This window comes from Bombina bombina, chromosome 1 (assembly GCF_027579735.1).
Source record: "Bombina bombina isolate aBomBom1 chromosome 1, aBomBom1.pri, whole genome shotgun sequence".
In the NCBI taxonomy this organism is placed as follows: domain Eukaryota; kingdom Metazoa; phylum Chordata; class Amphibia; order Anura; family Bombinatoridae; genus Bombina; species Bombina bombina.
The window spans coordinates 346023050-346047369 of NC_069499.1; the positions used below are offsets into that span (position 1 = coordinate 346023050).

At 40.6% G+C, this 24320-nt stretch overlaps 1 protein-coding gene across 1 annotated transcript in view; it reads right to left on the reverse strand.

Annotated features, from left to right (window-relative positions):
- Positions 1-2752: 2752 nt before the first annotated feature.
- NHEJ1 (non-homologous end joining factor 1) overlaps positions 2753-24320 on the reverse strand; it is a 533071-nt gene continuing 511503 nt past the window's right edge. The window contains exon 8 of the mRNA XM_053698155.1: positions 2753-3755. Within this exon, the coding sequence (XP_053554130.1) occupies positions 3675-3755 (81 nt within the window). The 3' untranslated portion in view covers positions 2753-3674. The remainder of the gene's footprint in view (positions 3756-24320) is intronic.

Below are 24320 nucleotides of genomic sequence, written 5' to 3' on the forward strand. Positions count from 1 at the left end.
CCTCCAATTTCTTATCCATAGGGTCTTTGAAAGCACAGCTGTCCTCAATAGGAATAGTTGTACGCTTAGCCAGGGTAGATATAGCTCCCTCCACCTTAGGGACTGTCTGCCAAGAGTCCCGGACAGTGTCAGATATGGGATACATTTTCTTAAAATTAGGAGAAGGTGAGAACGGTATGCCCGGTCTGTCCCATTCCCTTTTGATAATCTCCGAAATTCTCTTAGGAACCGGAAAAACATCAGTGTAAGCAGGTACCTCTATTTGTCCATTTTACATAATTTCTCTGGTGGTACCACAATAGAATCACAGTCATCCAGAGTCGCTAAAACCTCCCGAAGTAACAGGCGGTGGTGTTCCAGCTTAAATCTAAAGGACATGACGTCCGAGTCTGTCTGAGGTAACACGCTTCCCGATTCCGAAAGTTCTCCCTCAGACAAAAGTTCCCTGACCCCCAATTCAGATCCCTGTGAGGGTACATCGGAAATAGCCAATAAAGCATCAGAGGACTCAGTATTCACATTGATTCCTGTCCTACTGTGTTTGCCCTGTAACACTGGTAACTTAGATAATACCTCTGTAAGGTTAGTTGACATAACTGCAGCCATATCCTGCAGAGTAAATGAATTAGACGCGGTTGAGGAACCCAGCGTCGCTTGGGTGGGCGTTAGAGGTTGTGACACTTGGGGAGAATTTGGCGGCATATCCTGATTCTCCTCAGACTGAGACTCATCCTTAGGCACACTTTCTTTACATAAAATATGTTTTTTACATTGTAAGGCCCTTTCAGTACAAGAGGTACACAAAGTAAGATGGGGTTCCACAATGGCATCTAAACACATAGAACAAGGAGTCTCCTCAAATTCAGACATGTTAAACAGACTAGCAATAGCAACAACAGTGGTTTTTTAACCTTATTTAATGACTCAAAAAATTTTCAGAAAAAAATGTACTGCGCCTTTAAATAATAAAAGCGCAACAATTTTTCTGTATCTCACATAAAACGATTTTGCAGCAATAAAAAATATCATAAGATGCTCAAATTTGCTAATGAATATTGCACAAACTGTTAGAAAATGCTAAATCACATTTTATATCATCTTTATGTGATATGACCAAGTTTTTAAACAATATCAGCACCTGCACCTCGCCACAGCCCTGCTGTGGCGCCTACCTGCCCCTAGAAACTGTGCGTCTGAGCGTGCAAAATAGGCCCCGCCCACCATGGGCGTCGCATCAGCCTTCCCCACAACCGCATGGGAATAAAATTCAGTTAAGCCATGTGGACCCCTAATGTATAGTAAAAACAACTACATACACAGCCATCTTTCTAGGCCAATTATCCAATAATAGGACAGTCTCTCAACCGCATCTCCCAGTGTCTAGCCCATATTAACTCACATATAACATATGGTATGCAATATAAAAAACAGTAATGCCAGTACCCCCATCAAGCATATAGGTCTACTGCTTACCCCTTCCCCAGTAGGGAATAATGTCAGCCTGTTCTGATATAACAAGTCTCCCCAGAATAAAGGACTGAACATACCTCAATGCTGCTTGTAGCATGACACCATTCTCCACACTGAAGATTTTTCTTGCACTACCTTCAGAAGCTCTGTGGGAACCAGAATGGATCTTAGATAACGTTTGCTAAGATTATCAACATCAGGGCAGAAGAAATTAATGTCTCCATTCCTCTTGGGAATCCAGACTGACGATTTCTCCCTGAGGAAAATAGTACTCACTGGCACCATTTTAAAACAAAACAACTTCTTGATTGAAGAATCTAAACTAACACCTCACTTTACCTCTTCCTATTACTAACACAGGCAAAGAGAATGACTGGAGGTGGAGGGAAGGGAGGAGCTATATATACAGCTCTGCTGTGGTGCTCTTTGCCACTTCCTGTTAGCAGGAGGATAAATCCCACAAGGATGAAATCCGTGGACTCGTCAAATCTTGTAGAAGAAAAATCAAACACAAAGTACCGGGCAGAAGAGTAGTAAGACCAACATTACCATAATGTACCTACTTTGTATTGTAGCTTACCTTACCAAGCTACAGCATAAAAAACAAACTATACTTTCCATAAAAAGGCCATTCCTTAGGATTAATGGGCTAAGGGTTTGTGCCAATGCTGTCCAGAGGCCTTAGAAAAAAGTAGGTAAGTGGCAGAAAGAGGTCTTATAAACGTTATTAGGCGGTATTTCTGACTGGAACACAAAAGTGCAAAAAGAAAATGTTCTCATATGTTACATTTTATTAGTGTACTACTGCTTGCACATAACTATGCGTTTTACCCCTGTTGGCACCAGAGTGCCAAACCACTAGTGGGACCTGGTTGAACATCTTGTAAACTCATCAGCTAGTCCCCAGTAGTGCTTTGCTGTTCTGGAGCTAACTTTAACAATGTGTTTAACCCATTTGAAGGGGTGCAGCTATATCCCCTCTTGGTACACTTGTTATGTTCTTTTAAGTGCTTATATCCTAGAAAGACAGACTTGGCACACAGTAGATCACTGCCCCTGCATTCGTTACCTGTTGCTGTTTTACCCAGGTGTGAAATAGTTGTGAGAAAGATATGACAAGCAGTGGGGCCTTTATACTGTGCTGCAAATGGAATGCAGTGAGGCCTAGATATGTTCCCACCTGACAGCAGAAAAGCAGTGATAACGACTGTTAGACAGGAGGGTGACTGACAGGATAATATAAGTCATACGATAGAAAATATCAATAAAACAGAACTCAATATTTTACAAACTAATAACTTGTTTATTGAAAAGATAACTGTTAGAAACATCTTAAAAGGTTACATTTTTTTTAAAGCTTTAAAATTTAAACCTGTGCCCTTTTATTATTAAAAACAACACAGTACAGTGATCCAATATATTCATTATAAAATTAGAAAATATGATGAAAATGAATATACAAATGATCAAGCTTATAGCTGGTTACATAATTCTATAGAGCAAGCACCTTCCCTCTCATACATACCGCTATTTAAATGCACTTAAACTTAACTTCTTCATATTAGCAGATCATTTCCAATTTTTTTGCAATTTGAGATAAGCGATAGAGAACCACACACATTTTAGGCCCATAAGTCTGTAAAGGGCCTTACTATATATTTTTAACTCTATTATTGGATAAATAGAAATGTGTTTAAAAGGACAATCTAACTGTGTAGTATCCCTTACAATATAAGTTGTGTTAGAAACAACTACTGAAGATCTAGGAATGTCTGAGATTAGTGTGTGCATACGTATTCCTGGCTCGCCTTCCATTCAGATGAGTGCACGGAGTATATGCACTAATCATAGGCAGTCGATACACCTGAGACCAGCACCACTTGAATATAAATGGGGGCATTCCCAGTGTTAAAAAAAGAGTAGCAGCCTTTCTAATGTAGATATTTGTAATGTAGCTATAAAGCAGCTGAATACTTTCCCTTAGAATGTCCCTTTAAATACAGAGCGTTGAGCAAAAGTCCAAAGAGCAGTAAAGTGCCCTTCAGGATTTAGAGTTTGGGGGGGGGGGGGGGTGTTTGTGGCTCTCTATGAAACAATGGGGGCCACACATAAAGCTTCTGACAGCTGAATGTATAACCCAAGCCACAACACACTGGCAGCTTAAGGAGAGCAGAGGTCCATGCTAGTCACCAGCCCTTCATGCATTATTTAAATAGTCCTTTTGCTTTCTTTTTCTGGGGTTTGGTGATGCGCTGTGTCAATAAAGAAGCAGTAGATGGAGGCGCCTAATAGAAAGAAAAAACACCAAAAGATTACAATACAGCATTGAAACACTATAAAGTCACACATTGTAGCAAGATGGTAAATAGATACAAAGATATAATTCATTTCCAAATGTTGGTCAGCATGTACATAATAGTTATTATTACAAAATCATTTTATAATCAATGTTGTAAAAAAAACAAAAAAAACAATGAGTCATTAAAATGTATTAGTAAATAACTACCTTTCCACACAACCCTCATCATGATTGTTCTGTCTAGGACAGTTGAAGCTTATGTATTGTGTCACATCACTGGCACTGTGCACAAGCACTGGGCCAGTACACATGTAACCGTTTACTCCAGTATTGGGCCAGTACACATGTACCAGCTTACTCCAGTATTGGGCCAGTACACATTTAACCGTTTACTCCAGTATTGGGCCAGTAAACATGTACCAGCTTACACCAGTATTGGGCCAGTACACATTTGCCAGCTTACTCCAGTATTGGACAAGTACACATGTACCAGCTTACACCAGTATTGGGCCAGTATACATGTACCAGCATACACCAGTATTGGGCCAGTACACATTTGCCAGCGTACTCCAGTATTGGGCCAGTACACATTTCCCAGCTTACTCCGGTATTGGGCCAGTACACATGTACCAGCTTACACCGGTATTGGGCCAGTACACATGTACCAGCATACACCAGTATTGGGCCAGTATACATGTACCAGCATACACCAGTATTGGGCCAGTATACATGTACCAGCTTACACCAGTATTGGGCCAAGATACATGTATCAGCATACACCAGTATTGGGCCAGTACACATTTGCCAGCTTACTCCAGTATTGGGCCAGTACACATTTGCCAGTTTACTCCAGTATTGGGCCAGTAAACATGTACCTACTTACTCCAGTATTGGACCAGTACACATGTACCAGTTTACACCAGTATTGGGTCAGTACACATACTAGTTTACTCCAGTATTGGGCCAGTAAACATGTACCTACTTACTCCAGTAACTCCAGTATTGTACCAGTACACATGTACCAGTTTACACCAGTATTGGGTCAGTACACATACTAGTTTACTCCAGTATTGGGCCAGTACACATGTACCAGCTTACTCCAGTATTGGGCCAGTGCACAAGTACCAGCTTACACCAGTATTGGGCCAGTACACATTTGCCAGCTTACCCCAGTATTGGGCCAGTACACATTTGCCAGCTTACTCCAGTATTGGGCCAGTACACATGTACCAGCTTACACCAGTATTGGGCCAGTACACATGTACCAGCTTACACCAGTATTGGGCCAGTACACATGTACCAGTTTACTCCAGTATTGGGCCAGTACACATGTACCAGTTTACTCCAGTATTGGGCCAGTACACATGTACCAGCTTGCTTCAGTATTGGGCCAGTACACATGTACCAGCTTACTCCAGTATTGGGCCAGTAAACATGTACCAGCTTACACCAGTATTGGGCCAGTATACATGTACCAGCATACACCAGTATTGGGCCAGTATACATGTACCAGCTTACACCAGTATTGGGCCAATATACATGTATCAGCATACACCAGTATTGGGCCAGTACACATTTGCCAGCTTACTCCAGTATTGGGCCAGTACACATTGGCCAGTTTACTCCAGTATTGGGCCAGTAAACATGTACCTACTTACTCCAGTAACTCCAGTATTGGACCAGTACACATGTACCAGTTTACACCAGCATTGGGTCAGTACACATACTAGTTTACTCCAGTATTGGGCCAGTACACATGTACCAGCTTACTCCAGTATTGGGCCAGTGCACATGTACCAGCTTACACCAGTATTGGGCCAGTACACATTTGCCAGCTTACTCCAGTATTGGGCCAGTACACATTTGCCAGCTTACTCCAGTATTGGGCCAGTACACATGTACCAGCTTACACCAGTATTGGGCCAGTACACATGTACCAGCTTACACCAGTATTGGGCCAGTACACATGTACCAGTTTACTCCAGTATTGGGCCAGTACACATGTACCAGTTTACTCCAGTATTGGGCCTGTATACATGTACCAGCTTACTCCAGTATTGGGCCAGTACACATATACCAGCTTACACCAGTATTGGGCTAGTACACATTTGCCAGCTTACTCCAGTATTGGGCCAGTACACATGTACCTACTTACTCCAGTATTGGGCCAGTACACATGTACCAGCTTACTCCAGTATTGGGCCAGTACACATTTGCCAGCTTACTCCAGTATTGGGGCAGTACACATGTACAAGCTTACACCAGTTTCTTTGTTTAATCCATAAAAAAAGTTTTGTAAAAAAAAAAAGTATGTTTATTGTAAATACATATTTAAATATATTCCTATACCTGTATGATATATACTGTAGGTATAGATATGTATTTTACGTTAACATTATCACTTATGTATAGAAATATATATTTAATAATAAAAATTATGTTTTTCTCTGTGAAGAACATAGGAATTTAAAATAAGCTTAATGTGATTTGTGTTTTGCACTTTAGGTCTAAATCAGTGCCTGACTTTGCTAATCTCAAAGTGCATTTTTGAAATATTACATATAAAATATAAAGAAATATTAATTATAATTATTAAAGAAAAAAAAACAATTCTTACCTGTTAAATTGATTTCTACTTGGTGGTGAGAGTCCACGAGTCCTTACTCTTGGGAAATACATCACCTGGCCACCAGAAGGAGGCAAAGGCACCCTACCCCACAGCTTTAAATATCCCTCCAACTCCTTACCCTCCCAGTATTATGTAAAGCCAAGGACAGGAGCAGGATAGCAAGAAAAATACATAAAAAGAGAGAAGCGCTCAACCTGGGAACGAACAATAGCATAATAACTTGTTCTATGACTGGTTACCACCCAAGAAGCAGCCTCTTTTTGCTCAACATGTGCCTTTCACAGAGAAGAACTTACCTAAAGAATATCAGTCTGATCCTGACTTCACAGTACAGTCCAGCCCAGAAATACCAGGCAATCCCTCTCTGAACAAGAGAAACAGCAAACCCCCGACGTACGTTTCGGCCTATTGTGGGCCTCGTCAGTGAGATGCAGCCATATCCCTCTAGACACACTGAGCAACGGGTCCACGTCTGGGTTCCCGCATCACACTTAGGGAGACTACCCTAAGTGTCATAATTTGCATACATAAAAAGAGAGAAGCGCTCAACCTGGGAACGAACAATAGCATAATAGCTTGTTCTATGGCTGGCTACCACCCAAGAAGCAGCCTCTTTTTGCTCAACATGTGCCTTTCACAGAGAAGAACTTTCCTGAAGCATATCAGTCTGATCCTGACTTCACAGTACAGTCCAGCCCCGAAATACCAGGCAATCCCTCTCTGAACAAGAGAAACAGCAAAACCCCAGACGTACGTTTCGGCCTATTGTGGGCCTCGTCAGTGAGGTGCAGCCATATCCCTCTAGACACACTGAGCAACGGGTCCATGTCTGGGTTCCCGCATCACACTTAGGGAGACTTCCCTAAGTTTCATAATTTGCATACATAAAAAGAGAGAAGCGCTCAATCTGGGAACAAAGAATAGCACAATAGCTTGTTCTATGGCTGATTACCACCCAAGAAGCAGCATCTTTTGCTCAACAAGAAAAATAGTAGGGTAAAGAGGTGCAAACTAAAACTGCCACTAACTCAAAAAAAATGGGTGGTTCATGGACCCTCACCACCAAGAAAGAAATTAATTTATCAGGTAACAATACATTTTGTTTTCGTTCTTAAGGTGGTGAGGGTCCACGAGTCCTTACTCTTGAGAAACTAATACCAAAGTAGTGGAGTCCACAACAAAAATGTGTGGGATAAAAAGATAAAAGCAGGCACCTGTTTATCAGGAACCACCGCCTGAAGAATTTTCCTTCCAAAAGCACCCTCCACCGAGGTAAAAATATAAAGATGATAAAATCTGGTCTCCGGAAATAGAGACAGAACGAGTTGAATAAGCTGTAATTTTTAAGGGCGGCAATTGTCCCTCCTCTAAGTAAGCGCTATGTATCAAACTTTTTAACCAAAGTGGAGAAACAGAAGTAGCCTTTTGGTCCTTACGTTTACCTGAAATCTGACAGAAGTCCTTAGTGGCCTGTAAATAAAACTTCAACACCATGACCTCCTGGTTATGTAATAACCATGACATCCTGGTTATGTAATAATCTCTCCTTTGAGGATTTTGGATAAGGACATAAAGAAGGTACAACAATCTCCCGGTTATTATTCTCTTGAGAAACTCCCTTAGGCAGAAAACTAGACAGTAGGTAACATTTTAAACAAAAGAACAAACGCAAAGAATAAATGGCACTACTTTGATGGATATATCTTTAATACAGTAACAATTCTGTATTTGATAGGTAATCATGTTCCATTCAATGGAACATGTCCATATTATTTTCATAGTACCTATCCTAAATAAGATTTCATCCTCTTGTTTCTTTCCCTTTATTTCAATATCTATGATCACAATCAATTTACCCATTACTTTCACTAGCGATCAATTAAAGTTATTATATTTAATTTATGTTTTAAAATATTTTATATTTTGGAATTTTTCATTCTTTTATTTTTTTTCTTTTGCCCAGCTAACAAAGGTTATTTTGTCCCTTTTCATTCTAAAATATTTTCAGAATTATTATTTTTATCACATTTCTACCAGTCACTACAATTGCAATCCTTAAAGTGAAAGTCAATCCTAGTGTTTTACAAACGCTAGGATTGACTATTGAAACAAATAAAGGGGACTTTCATTCATGAAGTATAAGATACTTCATGTAGAATGGAAATTTATGCTTACCTGATAAATTTATTTCTTTTACCATATGACGAGTCCACGGATTTCATCCTTACTTATGGGATTACGCATCCTGGTCAGCAGGAAGTGGCAAAGAACACCACAGCAGAGCTGTATATATAGCTTCCCCCTTCCCTCCCACTCCAGTCATTCGACCGAAGTTAGGAAGAGAAAGGAAAAGCCAAAGGTGCAGAGGTGACTGAAGTTTAACAAAAATAAATGAGGAGTTAAAAGGACATGTACATTCAATAATATAAACAACCTAGGTGAGTGATTGAGTGCACACAATAGCTGTCAACAAAGAAAAATAGCGTTCACAAAAAATAGTGTTCAGAAAAATGGGCGTACATAAAAAATGTTAAAATGTTCAACCAGTTATCTGTAAGTGAATCCCGTAGTGTTTCCTCCAAAGTGACGTGTAGAAATATAACGTGAAGTCAATAATAGTAAAATGTAACCGTTGAGTGGGTCAAATTATTGTGGTTCAGCTTCTAAATTAAAAAATTGTAAATCCGTGAGATGTATAAAAAACAGAATTTATGCTTACCTGATAAATTACTTTCTCCAACGGTGTGTCCGGTCCACAGCGTCATCCATTACTTGTGGGAAATATTCTCCCCCACAGGGAAAGGCAAGGAGAGCACACAGCAAGAGCTGTCCATATAGCTCCCCCTCTGGCTCCGCCCCCCAGTCATTCGACCGACGGTTAGGAGAAAAAGGAGAAACTATAGGGTGCCGTGGTGACTGTAGTGTATAAAGAAATTTTTTTCAACCTGATTAGGAAAACCAGGGCGGGCCGTGGACCGGACACACCGTTGGAGAAAGTAATTTATCAGGTAAGCATAAATTCTGTTTTCTCCAACATTGGTGTGTCCGGTCCACGGCGTCATCCATTACTTGTGGGAACCAATACCAAAGCTTTAGGACACGGATGAAGGGAGGGAGCAAATTAGGTTACCTAAATGGAAGGCACCACGGCTTGCAAAACCTTTCTCCCAAAAATAGCCTCCGAAGAAGCATAAGTAACACCACAAACTCCTCGCCATCCCCGTGGAGATGCTACTTGTTCAGAGCGGCAAGGAGAATGACTGGGGGCGGAGCCAGAGGGGGAGCTATATGGACAGCTCTTGCTGTGTGCTCTCCTTGCCTTTCCCTGTGGGGGAGAATATTTCCCACAAGTAATGGATGACGCCGTGGACCGGACACACCAATGTTGGAGAAATAAGAATAAAAAATGACTTGTGAAAAAATCCACGTGGAAAACTTGAGTTCAAATGATAAACAATGGTCAAAAATCTCAAAAGACAAAAATAAAAAATCAGTGATAATATTAAAAAGCACTAAAAATCTAGTGAAAACAAATACTTAATTCAGATGTTTAAAAATCCTTGGTAAGATCCATAACAAACAAATACATTGATAAAATACCTAAAAGGGAACAAAAGAGAAACAAATAGTGCAACACTGTATATGATATATAATATAGGTAATTAAAACCAAGCTCACCAGTATGCCAACGCGTTTCGGCCTAGACTAGGCCTTTCTCAAGACTATACTGTATCAAAAAATCTGGGAGCTTTAAATAGGGTCAGTGTTGAAATGATTGGTGCTGTTTTGGCGCCATTTTTAGAGGCACCTCCCTTTCCTGTTTCACCCATTGCATCTCTGGGATATTTCCTATGTTATGTTTATGTTTCCCCATCTTAAAGGTCAATTGGTTCCTATTATTGCCACAAATTCTAGTATAAATTTAGATTTTCCTACTTATTTGTTTTTTATTTTCATTATTAGGTAATAGTAGCGTTTTGTCATTGTTGTTATTATTATATTCTGTGTTAACTCCGTTAGTTTTCTGGGCGGGTTTCCCCTTTCTTTGGGCTTAAATTGCTTATTTATTTACATGGACTGGCTCTCATTTATGAATTGCCCGTGTTGATGTCAAAAACTTAATTTCCAATGCGATCTTATTTTGAAAATTGCTATGACCGGAAGTGGCCTGGTATCGCGGCATCAACTTCCGTTTTAGCTTTTGGGAGAAGTAGTTTCTTCGATTAACCGGTCTCTATCATGTGACCGGAAGTTCTTTGGTCCACCGTTCTGCATCATATGACCGGAAGATGCAGCATCATATTCCCCATTGACTTATGGGATATGTAGTACCCTCACTTATTGGGACTACAGATCTTTCTCAGATGTTCGGTATTACCCGATCTTACTATGGCTCATTGTCTCTATGTGTCTATAACATATATTGTCAGAGTCAATGTGCCAATATGTAATAGAATTGGTTACTGGGAATAGTCAATTCTTTGAATAATGTGTGTAATTTCTTACGATGCTGATCTGTCACTGCTTATAGTATTACTGCTTCTAATAAAACTCGCTATGTTAATTCTAAGCACATTCTTGGATTCTAATAAAGCTCACTTTGTTAATTCTAGGCACATTCTTGGATCCTAATATTGAATAGCTTTACAAAGTACTTTAGTTTGTTCATACTTTCGTAATGGATAGACGTTTCACTTATTCCTTCTAGTTCTTTTGAGAATAAAGCCTATGGGTATTCTAAAGGAGCCATTTAGTCATATATGACCTTAATAAAGTATAGACCTGCAATGTTTATCTAACTTAACATTGTGAGACGTCTATTGCATCCTAATGCTGTATCTCACCGCTGATGGTGGGATGACAAACTGTAATGTCTCAAGAGGGATCAAGGATCTTCCTATCTGTTCACAGTGAAGGTGTAAGCTCAGATCTAATTGGGAGGGTTTCATTACATTTGTATGTGTATATAAAGGATTTTAGGTGACCATTAAACAGCAGTCAGCTGGTGTAGGATCAGGCGTAAATATACTCAAAGTGATGGCTTCTGTTTGACTTTGGGGCAGACGTGGGGTAGAGGATACAAGATACAAAATCTTCAAATTATGATATTTCATTTCGCACAGTAAGTAGTCCTATATTGGATTGTTATGTATAAATCAGTGTATGAATACAGGGTTTTTTCTTTTCTATGATACTTTTTTAGTTCAATATGACAATTTTAAAGTTGTTATACTGAATGTGTTCAGTTTGACAAAGCTGGGTGTGTTCAATATGACATTGTCGCAATTCTTTAGGTCTATTATTCCCATGTGTGGATCTGTTGCCAGGTGTTAATTACTTGACAAATGTACTTATGCTTTTATATTTCCTCATTAGTGCTGATGTATCTCTGTGACCAAATTGTCCTATGCCTGATGTTATGTTTCTCTCTCTGATATGATTTTGTTCTTAATGAGCGACTAACATTTTGTAATGCAGAACAAGTATTATGCCCACTCTAAATTCTTACATTTCCCTTAGTTTTTATAGGAAACGGAGAGAGTTAGTATTTTCGATTTTCACTTCCACTCTAGTTTATAGCTTTCATGTATTCGATTTTCCTTTATAAGTACATAGAGAATAGTGATGAAAGCGGAGGTAAATCTTTAGTTGGGATACTGTGTGGGGTAACCAACTTAGCGGTCGCATGTTGGGATCTTATCTCTCTAACTTAGATCTTATCATGTTTGAGCATTCGGAGATGGATGGTGGTTGTTATTTAATAGATGTTATTTGATGGAGATCAGATGTGCAAGGTCTTCTTTCTGATTTAAACCTCTCGGGTATAGACAGTCCATCATAAATATCCATCTTGACTCATTGAATAGTAGTTTTTGCTCATGGTTTCCTCCTCTCCAGTCTTTTTTGACCATCTGTATCCCGAAATAACTAAAATCTTTCAAATTTCCCTTGTGGGTAGTTGCAAAATGCTTGTAGAGTGGGGTATCTATTCTGCCTTTCTCTATGCATAGGATGTGTTCCCTGATCCTATCTTTGAGGGCCCTTGATGTCTGCCCTATATATTGTAATCCGCAGGAACAGGAAACTAGATAGATCACATTTTTGTCGCTACATCTGATCAACTCTTTGATCCTATGTTTCTCGTTTCTCTGATGTGATGAGAAAGTATCCGTTTTTCGTCCGTTCTTACAAGCTTTACAGCTTGGACATGGGTAGAAGCCTTTAATGCTTTTTCCTTGGTGATTGGTCGTATCGTTAGTATTTCCTTTCCTAGGTATGCTAGGAGCTATCATCGTTTTCAGGTTCCTAGTTCTCCTATAAATGAATCTTGGTTGTGGATTCAGCCTTTCCCCAATCACGTCATCATCTTTGAGTATCGCCCAATGTTTCCTAATAATCATTTCCAGGATGGATCTGTTTTCACAGTACTCGGATATCATAGGTACGTCGATTGTTTCATCATCCCAGGTTTTTCTTGGTTTGTTTTTATAACTCAGGAGGTTCTCTCTCTTGATCTTACTGACTTCTTCGATTTTATCATCCAACGACTTATTGTCATACCCTCTTTCCAAGAAACGTTGTTTCAGTATGTCAGCCTGTGCAGTCCATTGTTCTATAGTAGAACAATTTTTCTTGACCCTCAAAAATTGGCCCTTAGGTATATTTGACTTCCAGGTGGGATGATGGCAGCTTGTGTTATGGATATAGTTGTTACAGTCAACCTCCTTGAAGAAGGTTGACGTCTCAAGCTTCCCATCTTTCACTTCAATTCTCAGATCCAGAAAGTCCAGTTTCTCTTGGCTGTATTAGTATGTAAACTTAAGATTCTTTTCGTTGTGGTTCATTACATTGATAGTATGTAGCAGATCTTAAAATGTTCCACTCCAGATCAAAAAGATGTCATCTATATATCTGGAAGAACAACTATATAATGGCCACATGTGACGTCACGTCACTTTATACAAGTATCCCACATGACCTAGGGATTGAAGCAGTAAACTCATTCCTAGTAAAGGATGAGGAAATATCAGAAGAAAGAGGATATTCATTTTGGACTGTATTAAATATATCTTGAATCACAACTATTTCTGTAACAATAATCAGTTTTACAGGCAATTGTGCGGCACAGCAATGGGGACCAGGTTCGCGCCAAGCTACGCCAATCTCTACATGGGCCTATGGGAAAACATCTTCTGGGACTTATGTCCAGCTGGCGCGGACCTGGTCCTATATTCAAGATATATAGATGACATCTTTTTGATCTGGAGTGGAACATTGGAAGATCTGCTACATACTATCAATGTAATGAACCACAACGAAAAGAATCTTAAGTTTACATATCAATACAGCCAAGAGAAACTGGACTTTCTGGATCTGAGAATTGAAGTGAAAGATGGGAAGCTCAAGACGTCAACCTTCTTCAAGGAGGTTGACTGTAACAACTATATCCATAACACAAGCTGCCATCATCCCACCTGGAAGTCAAATATACCCAAGGGCCAATTTTTGAGGGTCAAGAAAAATTGTTCTACTATAGAACAATGGACTGCACAGGCTGACATACTGAAACAACATTTCTTGGAAAGAGGGTATGACAATAAGTCGTTGGATGATAAAATCGAAGAAGTCAGTAAGATCAAGAGAGAGAACCTCCTGAGTTATAAAAACAAACCAAGAAAAACCTGGGATGATGAAACAATCGACGTACCTATGATATCCGAGTACTGTGAAAACAGATCCATCCTGGAAAAGATTATTAGGAAACATTGGGCGATACTCAAAGATGATGACGTGATTGGGGAAAGGCTGAATCCACAACCGAGATTCATTTATAGGAGAACTAGGAACCTGAAAACGATGATAGCTCCTAGCATACCTAGGAAAGGAAATACTAACGACACGACCAATCACCAAGGAAAAAGCATTAAAGGCTTCTACCCATGTCCAAGCTGTAAAGCTTGTAAGAACGGACGAAAAACGGATACTTTCTCATCACATCAGAGAAAAGAGAAACATAGGATCAAAGAGTGGATCAGATGTAGCGACAAAAATGTGATCTATCTAGTTTCCTGTTCCTGCGGATTACAATACATAGGGCAGACATCAAGGGCCCTCCGTTTTCTATAAAAACTAAGGGAAATGTAAGAATTTAGAGTGGGCATAATACTTGTTCTGCATTACAAAATGTTAGTTGCTCATTAAGAACAAAATCATATCAGAGAGAGAAACATAACATCAGGCATAGGACAATTTGGTCACAGAGATACATCAGCACTAATGAGGAAATATAAAAGCATAAGTACATTTGTCAAGTAATTAACACCTGGCAACAGATCCACACATGGGAATAATAGACCTAAAGAATTGCGACAATGTCGTATTGAACACACCCAGCTTTGTCAAACTGAACACATTCAGTATAACAACTTTAAAATTGTCATATTGAACTAAAAAAGTATCATAGAAAAGAAAAAACCCTGTATTCATACACTGATTTATACATAACAATCCAATATAGGACTACTTACTGTGCGAAATGAAATATCATAATTTGAAGATTTTGTATCTTGTATCCTCTACCCCACGTCTGCCCCAAAGTCAAACAGAAGCCATCACTTTGAGTATATTTACGCCTGATCCTACACCAGCTGACTGCTGTTTAATGGTCACCTAAAATCCTTTATATACACATACAAATGTAATGAAACCCTCCCAATTAGATCTGAGCTTACACCTTCACTGTGAACAGATAGGAAGATCCTTGATCCCTCTTGAGACATTACAGTTTGTCATCCCACCATCAGCGGTGAGATACAGCATTAGGATGCAATAGACGTCTCACAATGTTAAGTTAGATAAACATTGCAGGTCTATACTTTATTAAGGTCATATATGACTAAATGGCTCCTTTAGAATACCCATAGGCTTTATTCTCAAAAGAACTAGAAGGAATAAGTGAAACGTCTATCCATTACGAAAGTATGAACAAACTAAAGTAAATTGTAAAGCTATTCAATATTAGGATCCAAGAATGTGCCTAGAATTAACAAAGTGAGCTTTATTAGAATCCAAGAATGTGCTTAGAATTAACATAGCGAGTTTTATTAGAAGCAGTAATACTATAAGCAGTGACAGATCAGCATCGTAAGAAATTACACACATTATTCAAAGAATTGACTATTCCCAGTAACCGATTCTATTACATATTGGCACATTGACTCTGACAATATATGTTATAGACACATAGAGACAATGAGCCATAGTAAGATCGGGTAATACCGAACATCTGAGAAAGATCTGTAGTCCCAATAAGTGAGGGTACTACATATCCCATAAGTCAATGGGGAATATGATGCTGCATCTTCCGGTCATATGATGCAGAACGGTGGACCAAAGAACTTCCGGTCACATGATAGAGACCGGTTAATCGAAGAAACTACTTCTCCCAAAAGCTAAAACGGAAGTTGACGCCGCGATACCAGGCCACATCCGGTCATAGCAATTTTCAAAATAAGATCGCATTGGAAATTAGGTTTTTGACATCAACAGGGGCAATTCATAAATGAGAGCCAGTCCATGTAAATAAATAAGCAATTTGAGCCCAAAGAAAGGGGAAACCCGCCCAGAAAACTAACGGAGTTAACACAGAATATAATAATAACAACAATGACAAAACGCTACTATTACCTAATAATGAAAATAAAAACAAATAAGTAGGAAAATCTAGATTTATACTAGAATTTGTGGCAATAATAGGAACCAATTGACCTTTAAGATGGGGAAACATAAACATAACATAGGAAATATCCCAGAGATGCAATGGGTGAAACAGGAAAGGGAGGTACCTCTAAAAATGGCGCCAAAACAGTACCAATTATTTCAACACTGACCCTATTTAAAGCTCCCAGATTTTTTGATACAGTATAGTCTTGAGAAAGGCCTAGTCTAGGCCGAAACGCGTTGGCATACTGGTGAGCTTGGTTTTAATTACCTATATTATATATCATATACAGTGTTGCACTATTTGTTTCTCTTTTGTTCCCTTTTAGGTATTTTATCGATGTATTTGTTTGTTATGGATCTTACCAAGGTTTTTTAAACATCTGAATTAAGGATTTGTTTTCACTAGATTTTTAGTGCTTTTTAATATTATCACTGATTTTTTATTTTTGTCTTTTGAGATTTTTGACCATTGTTTATCATTTGAACTCAAGTTTTCCACGTGGATTTTTTCACAAGTCATTTTTTATTCTTATTTTTATACACCTCACGGATTTACAATTTTTTAATTTAGAAGCTGAACCACAATAATTTGACCCACTCAACGTTTACATTTTACTATTATTGACTTCACATTATATTTCTACACGTCACTTTGGAGGAAACACTACGGGATTCACTTACAGATAACTGGTTAAACATTTGAACATTTTTTATGTACGCCCATTTTTGTGAACACTATTTTTTGTGAACGCTATTTTTCTTTGTTGACAGCTATTGTGTGCACTCAATCACTCACCTAGGTTGCTTATATTATTGAATGTACATGTCCTTTTAACTCCTCATCACTGGCTCACTAAGTCAGCGTCACATGCTTTACTCCATTGGATATTTTTAGATACTTTTAGATTTGTTTATTATATATTTTTTGTTAGGTCAGACATGGATCCATGCGTCTGATTGCCATTTGTAAATTTGTATATGTATTAAAATGTACTTTTTACTAGCCTTTTAAGCTTTTTAGCGCTTACTCTCTCCCCATTTTAACTTTTATATTGTTAGCCTACTAGGAGGCTATATAGTTAGTAAGCTTAAGGCCCTGGGTGTAGCGCTCGGTCCACTTCTCCTGTTCTTTAACAAAAATAAATACCTGTCTTAGAAATGACAGGGTGGGCCGTGGACTCGTCATATCGTAAAAGAAATACATTTATCAGGTAAGCATAAATTTCCTTTTCTTTTACAAGATATGACAAGTCCACGGATTTCATCTTTACTTATGGGATACAATACCAAAGCTATAGGACACGGATGAAAGGGAGGGACAAGACAGGAACCTAAACTAAAGGCACCACTGCTTGAAGAACCTTTCTCCCAAAACCAGCCTCAGATGAAGCAAAAGTATCAAATTTGTAAAATTTGGAAAAAGTGTGAAGAGACGACCAAGTTGCAGCCTTGCAAATCTGTTCAACAGAAGCAACGTTTTTAAATGCCCATGAGGAAGCCACAGCCCTAGTGGAATGAGCCGTAATTCTTTCAGGAGGCCAGACGGATGATACTCTTCAGCCAAAAAGAAAGAGAGGTAGCCGTATCTTTCTGGCCCCTACGCTTTCCAGAAAAAAACAACAAATAATGAAGATGATTGACGAAATTCCTTAGTCGCCTGCAAGTAAAACTTCAGGGCTCGGACCACGTCCAAGTTATGCAACAGACGCTCCCTTCTTAGAAGGATTAGGACATAAAGAAGGAAAAACAATTTCCTGATTAATATTCTTATTTGAAACATCCTTAGGAAGGAAACCAGGTTTGGTACGTAAAACCACCTTATCAGAATGGAAGATAAGGCGAGTCACATTGTAACGCTGAAAGCTCAGAAACTTAACTTAATATCTATGGAATGCATGGGTTCAAACGGAACCCCTTGAAGAACATTAAGAACTAAATTCAAACTCCAGGGTGGAGCAATTGGTCTAAACACAGGCTTGATTCTGGTTAGAGCCTGACAAAAAGACTGAACGTCTGGAACATCTGCCAAACGTTTGTGTAGCAAAATTGACAAAGCAGAGATTTGTCCCTTTAAGGAACTTGCTGATAACCCTTTCTCCAATCCTTCTTGGAGAGAAGAAAGAATCCTGGGAATCCTAACTCTATTCCATGAGTAGCCGTTGGATTCACACCAATAAAGATATTTACGCCATATCTTATGGTAGATCTTTCTAGTAACAGGCTCACGTGCCTGAATCAAATTATCAATGACCGAATCAGAGAACCCCCGCTTAGATAAAATCAAGCGTTCAATCTCCAAGCAGTCAGTTGCAGAGAAACTAGATTCGGATGTTGGAAGGGTCCCTGAATGAGAAGGTCCTGCCTCAATGGAAGCTTCCACGGCGGCAGAGAGGACATGTCCACTAGATTCCAGAATATTGATTGGAAGTAGAGACTCTGACTGAGTCCACACACCCTGAGCCTTCAGGGAATTCCAGACTGTACCCCAACCTAGTAGACTGGCGTCCGTTGTCACTATCACCCATGAGGGTCTGCGGAAGCACGTCCCTTGGGACAGATGATCCGGCGACAACCACCAAAGAAGAGAGTCTCTTGTCTCCTGATTCAGATCTATCTGAGTAGACAAATTTGCATAATCTCCAGTCCACTGCCTGAGCATGCTCAGTTGTAGCGGTCTGAGATGAAAACGAGCAAACGGAATGATGTCCATTGCCGCCACCATCAATCCTATTACCTCCATGCATTGAGCCACTGATGGCCGAGGATTGGCATGTATTCAGAATCTTTAACTTTCTGACCTCTGTCAAGAAAATTTTCATGGATATGGAATCTTCCCAAGAAGGGGACCCTTGTCTGTGGAATTAGTGAACTCTTTTCTAGATTCACCTTCGACCCGTGAGTCCTCAGAAAGGACAGAACCATGTCTGTATGAGATTTTGTCAGATGGTAGGATGACGCCTGGATCAGAATATCATCTAGATAAGGCGCCACTGCAATACTCTGCGGCCTGAGAACCGACAGAAGGGACCCTAGAACCTTCGTGAAGATCTTGGGTGCTGTGGCCAACCCGAAGGGAAGAGCCTTGAACTGAAAATGTTTGTCCAGGAAGGCAAACCTTAGGAACTGATGATGATCCTTGTGGATAGGAATATGAAGGTATGCATCCTTTAAGTCCACGGTAGTCATATATTGAACCTCCTGGATTAATGGTAGAATTGTTCGAATAGTCTCCATCTTGAAGGATGGGACTCTGAGAAACTTGTTTAGACTCTTGAGATCTAAAATGGGTCTGAACATTCCCTCTTTTTTGTGAACCACGAAAAGATTTGAGTAAAACCCCTGCCCCTGTTCCAGTATTGGAACGGGACAAATTACTCCCATAGTAGAGAGGTCTTTTACACAACGTAAGAACGCCTCTCTTTTATCTGGTCTACAGACAATCGTGACACGATTTCCAGTGTCCAGGGGTCCTGAACATCTCTTACCCAAGCCTGGGTAAAGAAAGAAAGTCTGCCCCCTACTAGATCTGGTCCCGGATCGGGGGCCGCCCCTTCATGCTGTCTTGGGAGCAGCAGTGGGCTTCTTGGGTTGTTTACCTTTGTTCCAAGCCTGGTTGGGTCTCCAGACGCCCTTGGCTTGAGCAAAATTCCCTTCCTGTTTAGCGGAAGAAGAAGCGGGGACTCCTTTGAAGTTCTGAAACGAACGAAAATTATTTTGTTTACCATTCAGTTTAGCTGTTTTATCCTGAGGTAAGAGATGACCCTTACCTCCCGTAATGTCAGAAATGATTTCTTTCAAGTCAGGCCCGAATAGGGTTTTCCCTTTGAAAGGAATAGCCAAAAGCTTTGACTTAGATGACACATCAGCAGACCAAGACTTTAACCATAACACTCTACGCGCTAAAATGGCAAATCCGGCATTCTTAGCAGCCAACTTGGCAATCTGAAAGGCGGCGTCCGTAATAAAAGAATTAGCCAGCTTAAGAGCCTTAATTCTATCTAAAATTTCCTCTAAAGGAGTCTCAGTCTTAAGAGACTCTTCTAAGGCGTCAAACCAAAAGGCCGCAGCAGTTGTGACTGGCACAATGCAGGCTGTCGGTTGTAACAGAAAACCCTGATGAATAAATGACTTCTTTAGAAGACCCTCCAATTTTTTATCCATAGGGTCTTTAAAAGCACAACTGTCCTCAATAGGAATAGTAGTACGCTTAGCCAGGGTAGATATAGCTCCCTCCACCTTAGGGACTGTTTGCCAAGAGTCCCGGACGGTGTCAGCTATGGGATACATTTTCTTAAAATTAGGAGAAGGGGAGATCGGGATACCCGGTCTCTCCCATTCCCGCGTAATAATTTCCGAAATTCTCTTAGGCACCGGAAAAACATCAGAGTAAGCACTTCTAAATATTTGTCCATCTTACACAATTTCTCTGGTGGAACCACAATAGAGTCAGATTCATCCAGAGTCGCTAAAACCTCCCGAAGTAACAGGCGGAGGTGTTCAAGCTTAAATCTAAATGACATTACGTCCGAGTCCGTCTGAGGTAACACACTTCCCGAGTCGGAAAGTTCCCCCTCAGACAGAAGTTCCCTGACCCCCAATTCAGATCCCTGTGAGGGTACATCGGAAATAGCCATCAAAGTATCAGAAGTCGCAGGGATCAGAGAGGCCTCTGTCCTGCTGCGTTTGCCCTGCAATACTGGCAACTTAGACAAAACCTCTGTAAGGGTAGATGACATAACTGCAGCCATATCCTGCAGTGTAAATGAAGTGGATGCGGTTGAAGAACACGGCGTCGCTTGGGTGGGCGTTAAAGGTTGTGACGCTTGGGGAGAAAGTAGCGGCATACCCTGATTCTCCTCAGTCTGAGAATCATCCTTAGACATATTTGCATTAAAGAAAATCTGTTCTTTACATTGTAAGGCCCTTTCAGTACATGAGGGACAAAAAGAAAGAGGGGTTTCCACATTGGCATCTAAACACATAGAACATGTACTTTCCTGAAGTTCAGACATGTTAAACAGACTAGCAATAGCAATAATAGTCGTTCTTTACTTGATATATTGAACTCTGAAGTCAAAACATATACTCAAATTTTTTTTACCTAAAAACAGAATTTATGCTTACCTGATAAATTACTTTCTCCAACGGTGTGTCCGGTCCACGGCGTCATCCATAACTTGTGGGAATATTCTCTTCCCCAACAGGAAATGGCAAAGAGCACAGCAAAAGCTGTCCATATAGTCCCTCCTAGGCTCCGCCCACCCCAGTCATTCGACCGACGGACAGGAGAAAAACAGGAGAAACCATAGGGTGCCGTGGTGACTGTAGTTAAAGAAAGAAATTCATCAAACCTGATTAAAAAAACAGGGCGGGCCGTGGACCGGACACACCGTTGGAGAAAGTAATTTATCAGGTAAGCATAAATTCTGTTTTCTCCAACATTGGTGTGTCCGGTCCACGGCGTCATCCATAATTTGTGGGAACCAATACCAAAGCCTTAGGACACGGATGAAGGGAGGGAGCCAATCAGGTTACCTAAACAGAAGGCACCACGGCTTGCAAAACCTTTCTCCCAAAAATAGCCTCCGAAGAAGCAAAAGTATCAAATTTGTAGAATTTGGCAAAAGTGTGCAGGGAAGACCAAGTCGCTGCCTTACATATCTGATCAACAGAAGCCTCGTTCTTGAAGGCCCATGTGGAAGCCACAGCCCTAGTAGAGTGAGCTGTGATGCGTTCGGGAGGCTGCCGTCCGGCAGTCTCATAAGCCAATCGGATGATGCTTTTCAGCCAAAAGGAAAGAGAGGTAGCAGTAGCTTTTTGACCTCTCCTCTTGCCAGAATAAACGACAAACAGAGAAGACGTTTGTCTGAAATCCTTTGTTGCTTCTAAATAGAACTTTAAAGCACGAACTACATCAAAATTGTGTAACAAACGTTCCTTCTTTGAAACTGGATTCGGACACAAAGAAGGCACAACTATTTCCTGGTTAATATTCTTGTTGGAAACAACCTTTGGAAGGAAACCAGGTTTAGTACGCAAAACAACCTTATCTGAATGGAACACCAGATAGGGCGGATTACACTGCAGAGCAGATAACTCAGAAACTCTTCTAGCAGAAGAAATAGCAACCAAAAACAGAACTTTCCAAGATAACATCTTGATATCTATGGAATGTAGAGGTTCAAACGGAACCCCTTGAAGAACTGAAAGAATTAAATTCAGACTCCAGGGAGGAGTCAAAGGTCTGTAAACAGGCTTGATCCTGACCAAAGCCTGAACAAAAGCTTGAACATCTGGCACAGCTGCCAGTCGTTTGTGTAACAAGACAGATAAAGCAGAAATCTGTCCCTTTAGAGAACTCGCTGATAATCCCTTATCCAAACCTTCTTGAAGAAAAGAAAGGATCCTAGGAATTTGATCTTACTCCATGAGAATCTCTTGGATTCACACCAACAGATATATCTTTTCCATATTTTATGGTAAATTTTTATAGTTACAGGTTTTCTGGCTTGTACCAGAGTATCTATCACAGAATCCGAAAACCCACGCTTAGATAAAATCAAGCGTTCAATTTCCAAGCCGTCAGCTGGAGGGAAACTAGATTTGGATGTTCGAATGGACCCTGTACAAGAAGATCCTGTCTCAAAGGTAGCTTCCATGGTGGAGCCGATGACATATTCACCAGGTCTGCATACCAAGTCCTGCGTGGCCACGCAGGAGCTATCAAGATCACCGAGGCCCTCTCCTGTTTGATCCTGGCTACCAGCATGGGAATGAGAGGAAACGGTGGAAACACATAAGCTAGGTTGAAGGCCCAAGGCGCTACTAATGCATCCACTAGAGTCGCCTTGGGATCCCTGGATCTGGACCCGTAGCAAGGAACCTTGAAGTTCTGACGAGACGCCATCAGATCCATGTCTGGAATGCCCCAGAATTGAGTCAACTGGGCAAATATCTCCGGGTGGAGTTCCCACTCCCCCGAATGGAATGTCTGACGACTCAGATAATCCGCCTCCCAGTTTTCCACTCCTGGGATGTGGATCGCAGATAGGTGGCAGGAGTGATCCTCCGCCCATTTTATGATTTTGGTCACTTCTCTCATCGCCAGGGAACTCCTTGTTCCCCCCTGATGGTTGATGTAAGCAACAGTCGTCATGTTGTCTGATTGGAATCTTATGAATCTGGCCTTTGCTAGTTGAGGCCAAGCCCTGAGAGTATTGAATATCGCTCTCAGTTCCAGAATGTTTATCGGGAGAAGAGACTCTTCCCGAGACCATAGACCCTGAGCTTTCAGGGAGTCCCAGACCGCGCCCCAGCCCACTAGACTGGCATCGGTCGTGACGATGACCCACTCTGGTCTGCGGAAGCTCATTCCCTGGGACAGGTGATCCTGGGTTAGCCACCAACGGAGTGAGTCTCTGGTCTTCTGATCTACTTGAATCACTGGAGACAAGTCTGTATAGTCCCCATTCCACTGTTTCAGCATGCACAGTTGTAATGGTCTTAGATGAATTCGCGCAAAAGGAACTATGTCTATTGCTGCAACCATCAACCCTACTACTTCCATGCACTGAGCTATGGAAGGTCGTGGAACAGAGTGAAGAACTTGACAAGCGTTTAGAAGTTTTGACTTTCTGACATCTGTCAGGAAAATCTTCATTTCTAAAGAATCTATTATTGTCCCCAAGAAAGGAACTCTTGTTGACGGAGACAGGGAACTTTTTTCTATGTTCACCTTCCATCCGTGAGATCTGAGAAAGGCCAGAACGATGTCTGTGTGAGCCTTTGCCTTTGAAAGAGACGACGCTTGTATCAGAATGTCGTCCAAGTAAGGTGCCACTGCAATGCCCCTTGGTCTTAGAACCGCTAGAAGGGACCCGAGTACCTTAGTGAAAATCCTTGGAGCAGTGGCTAGCCCGAATGGGAGAGCCACAAACTGGTAATGTTTGTCCAGAAAGGCGAACCTTAGGAACTGATGATGATCTTTGTGGATAGGAATATGTAGATACGCATCCTTTAAATCCACGGTAGTCATAAATTGACCCTCCTGGATTGTAGGCAAAATCGTTCGAATAGTTTCCATTTTGAACGATGGCACTCTGAGAAATTTGTTTAGAATCTTTAAATCCAGAATTGGTCTGAATGTTCCCTCTTTTTTGGGAACTACAAACAGATTTGAGTAAAACCCCAGTCCTTGTT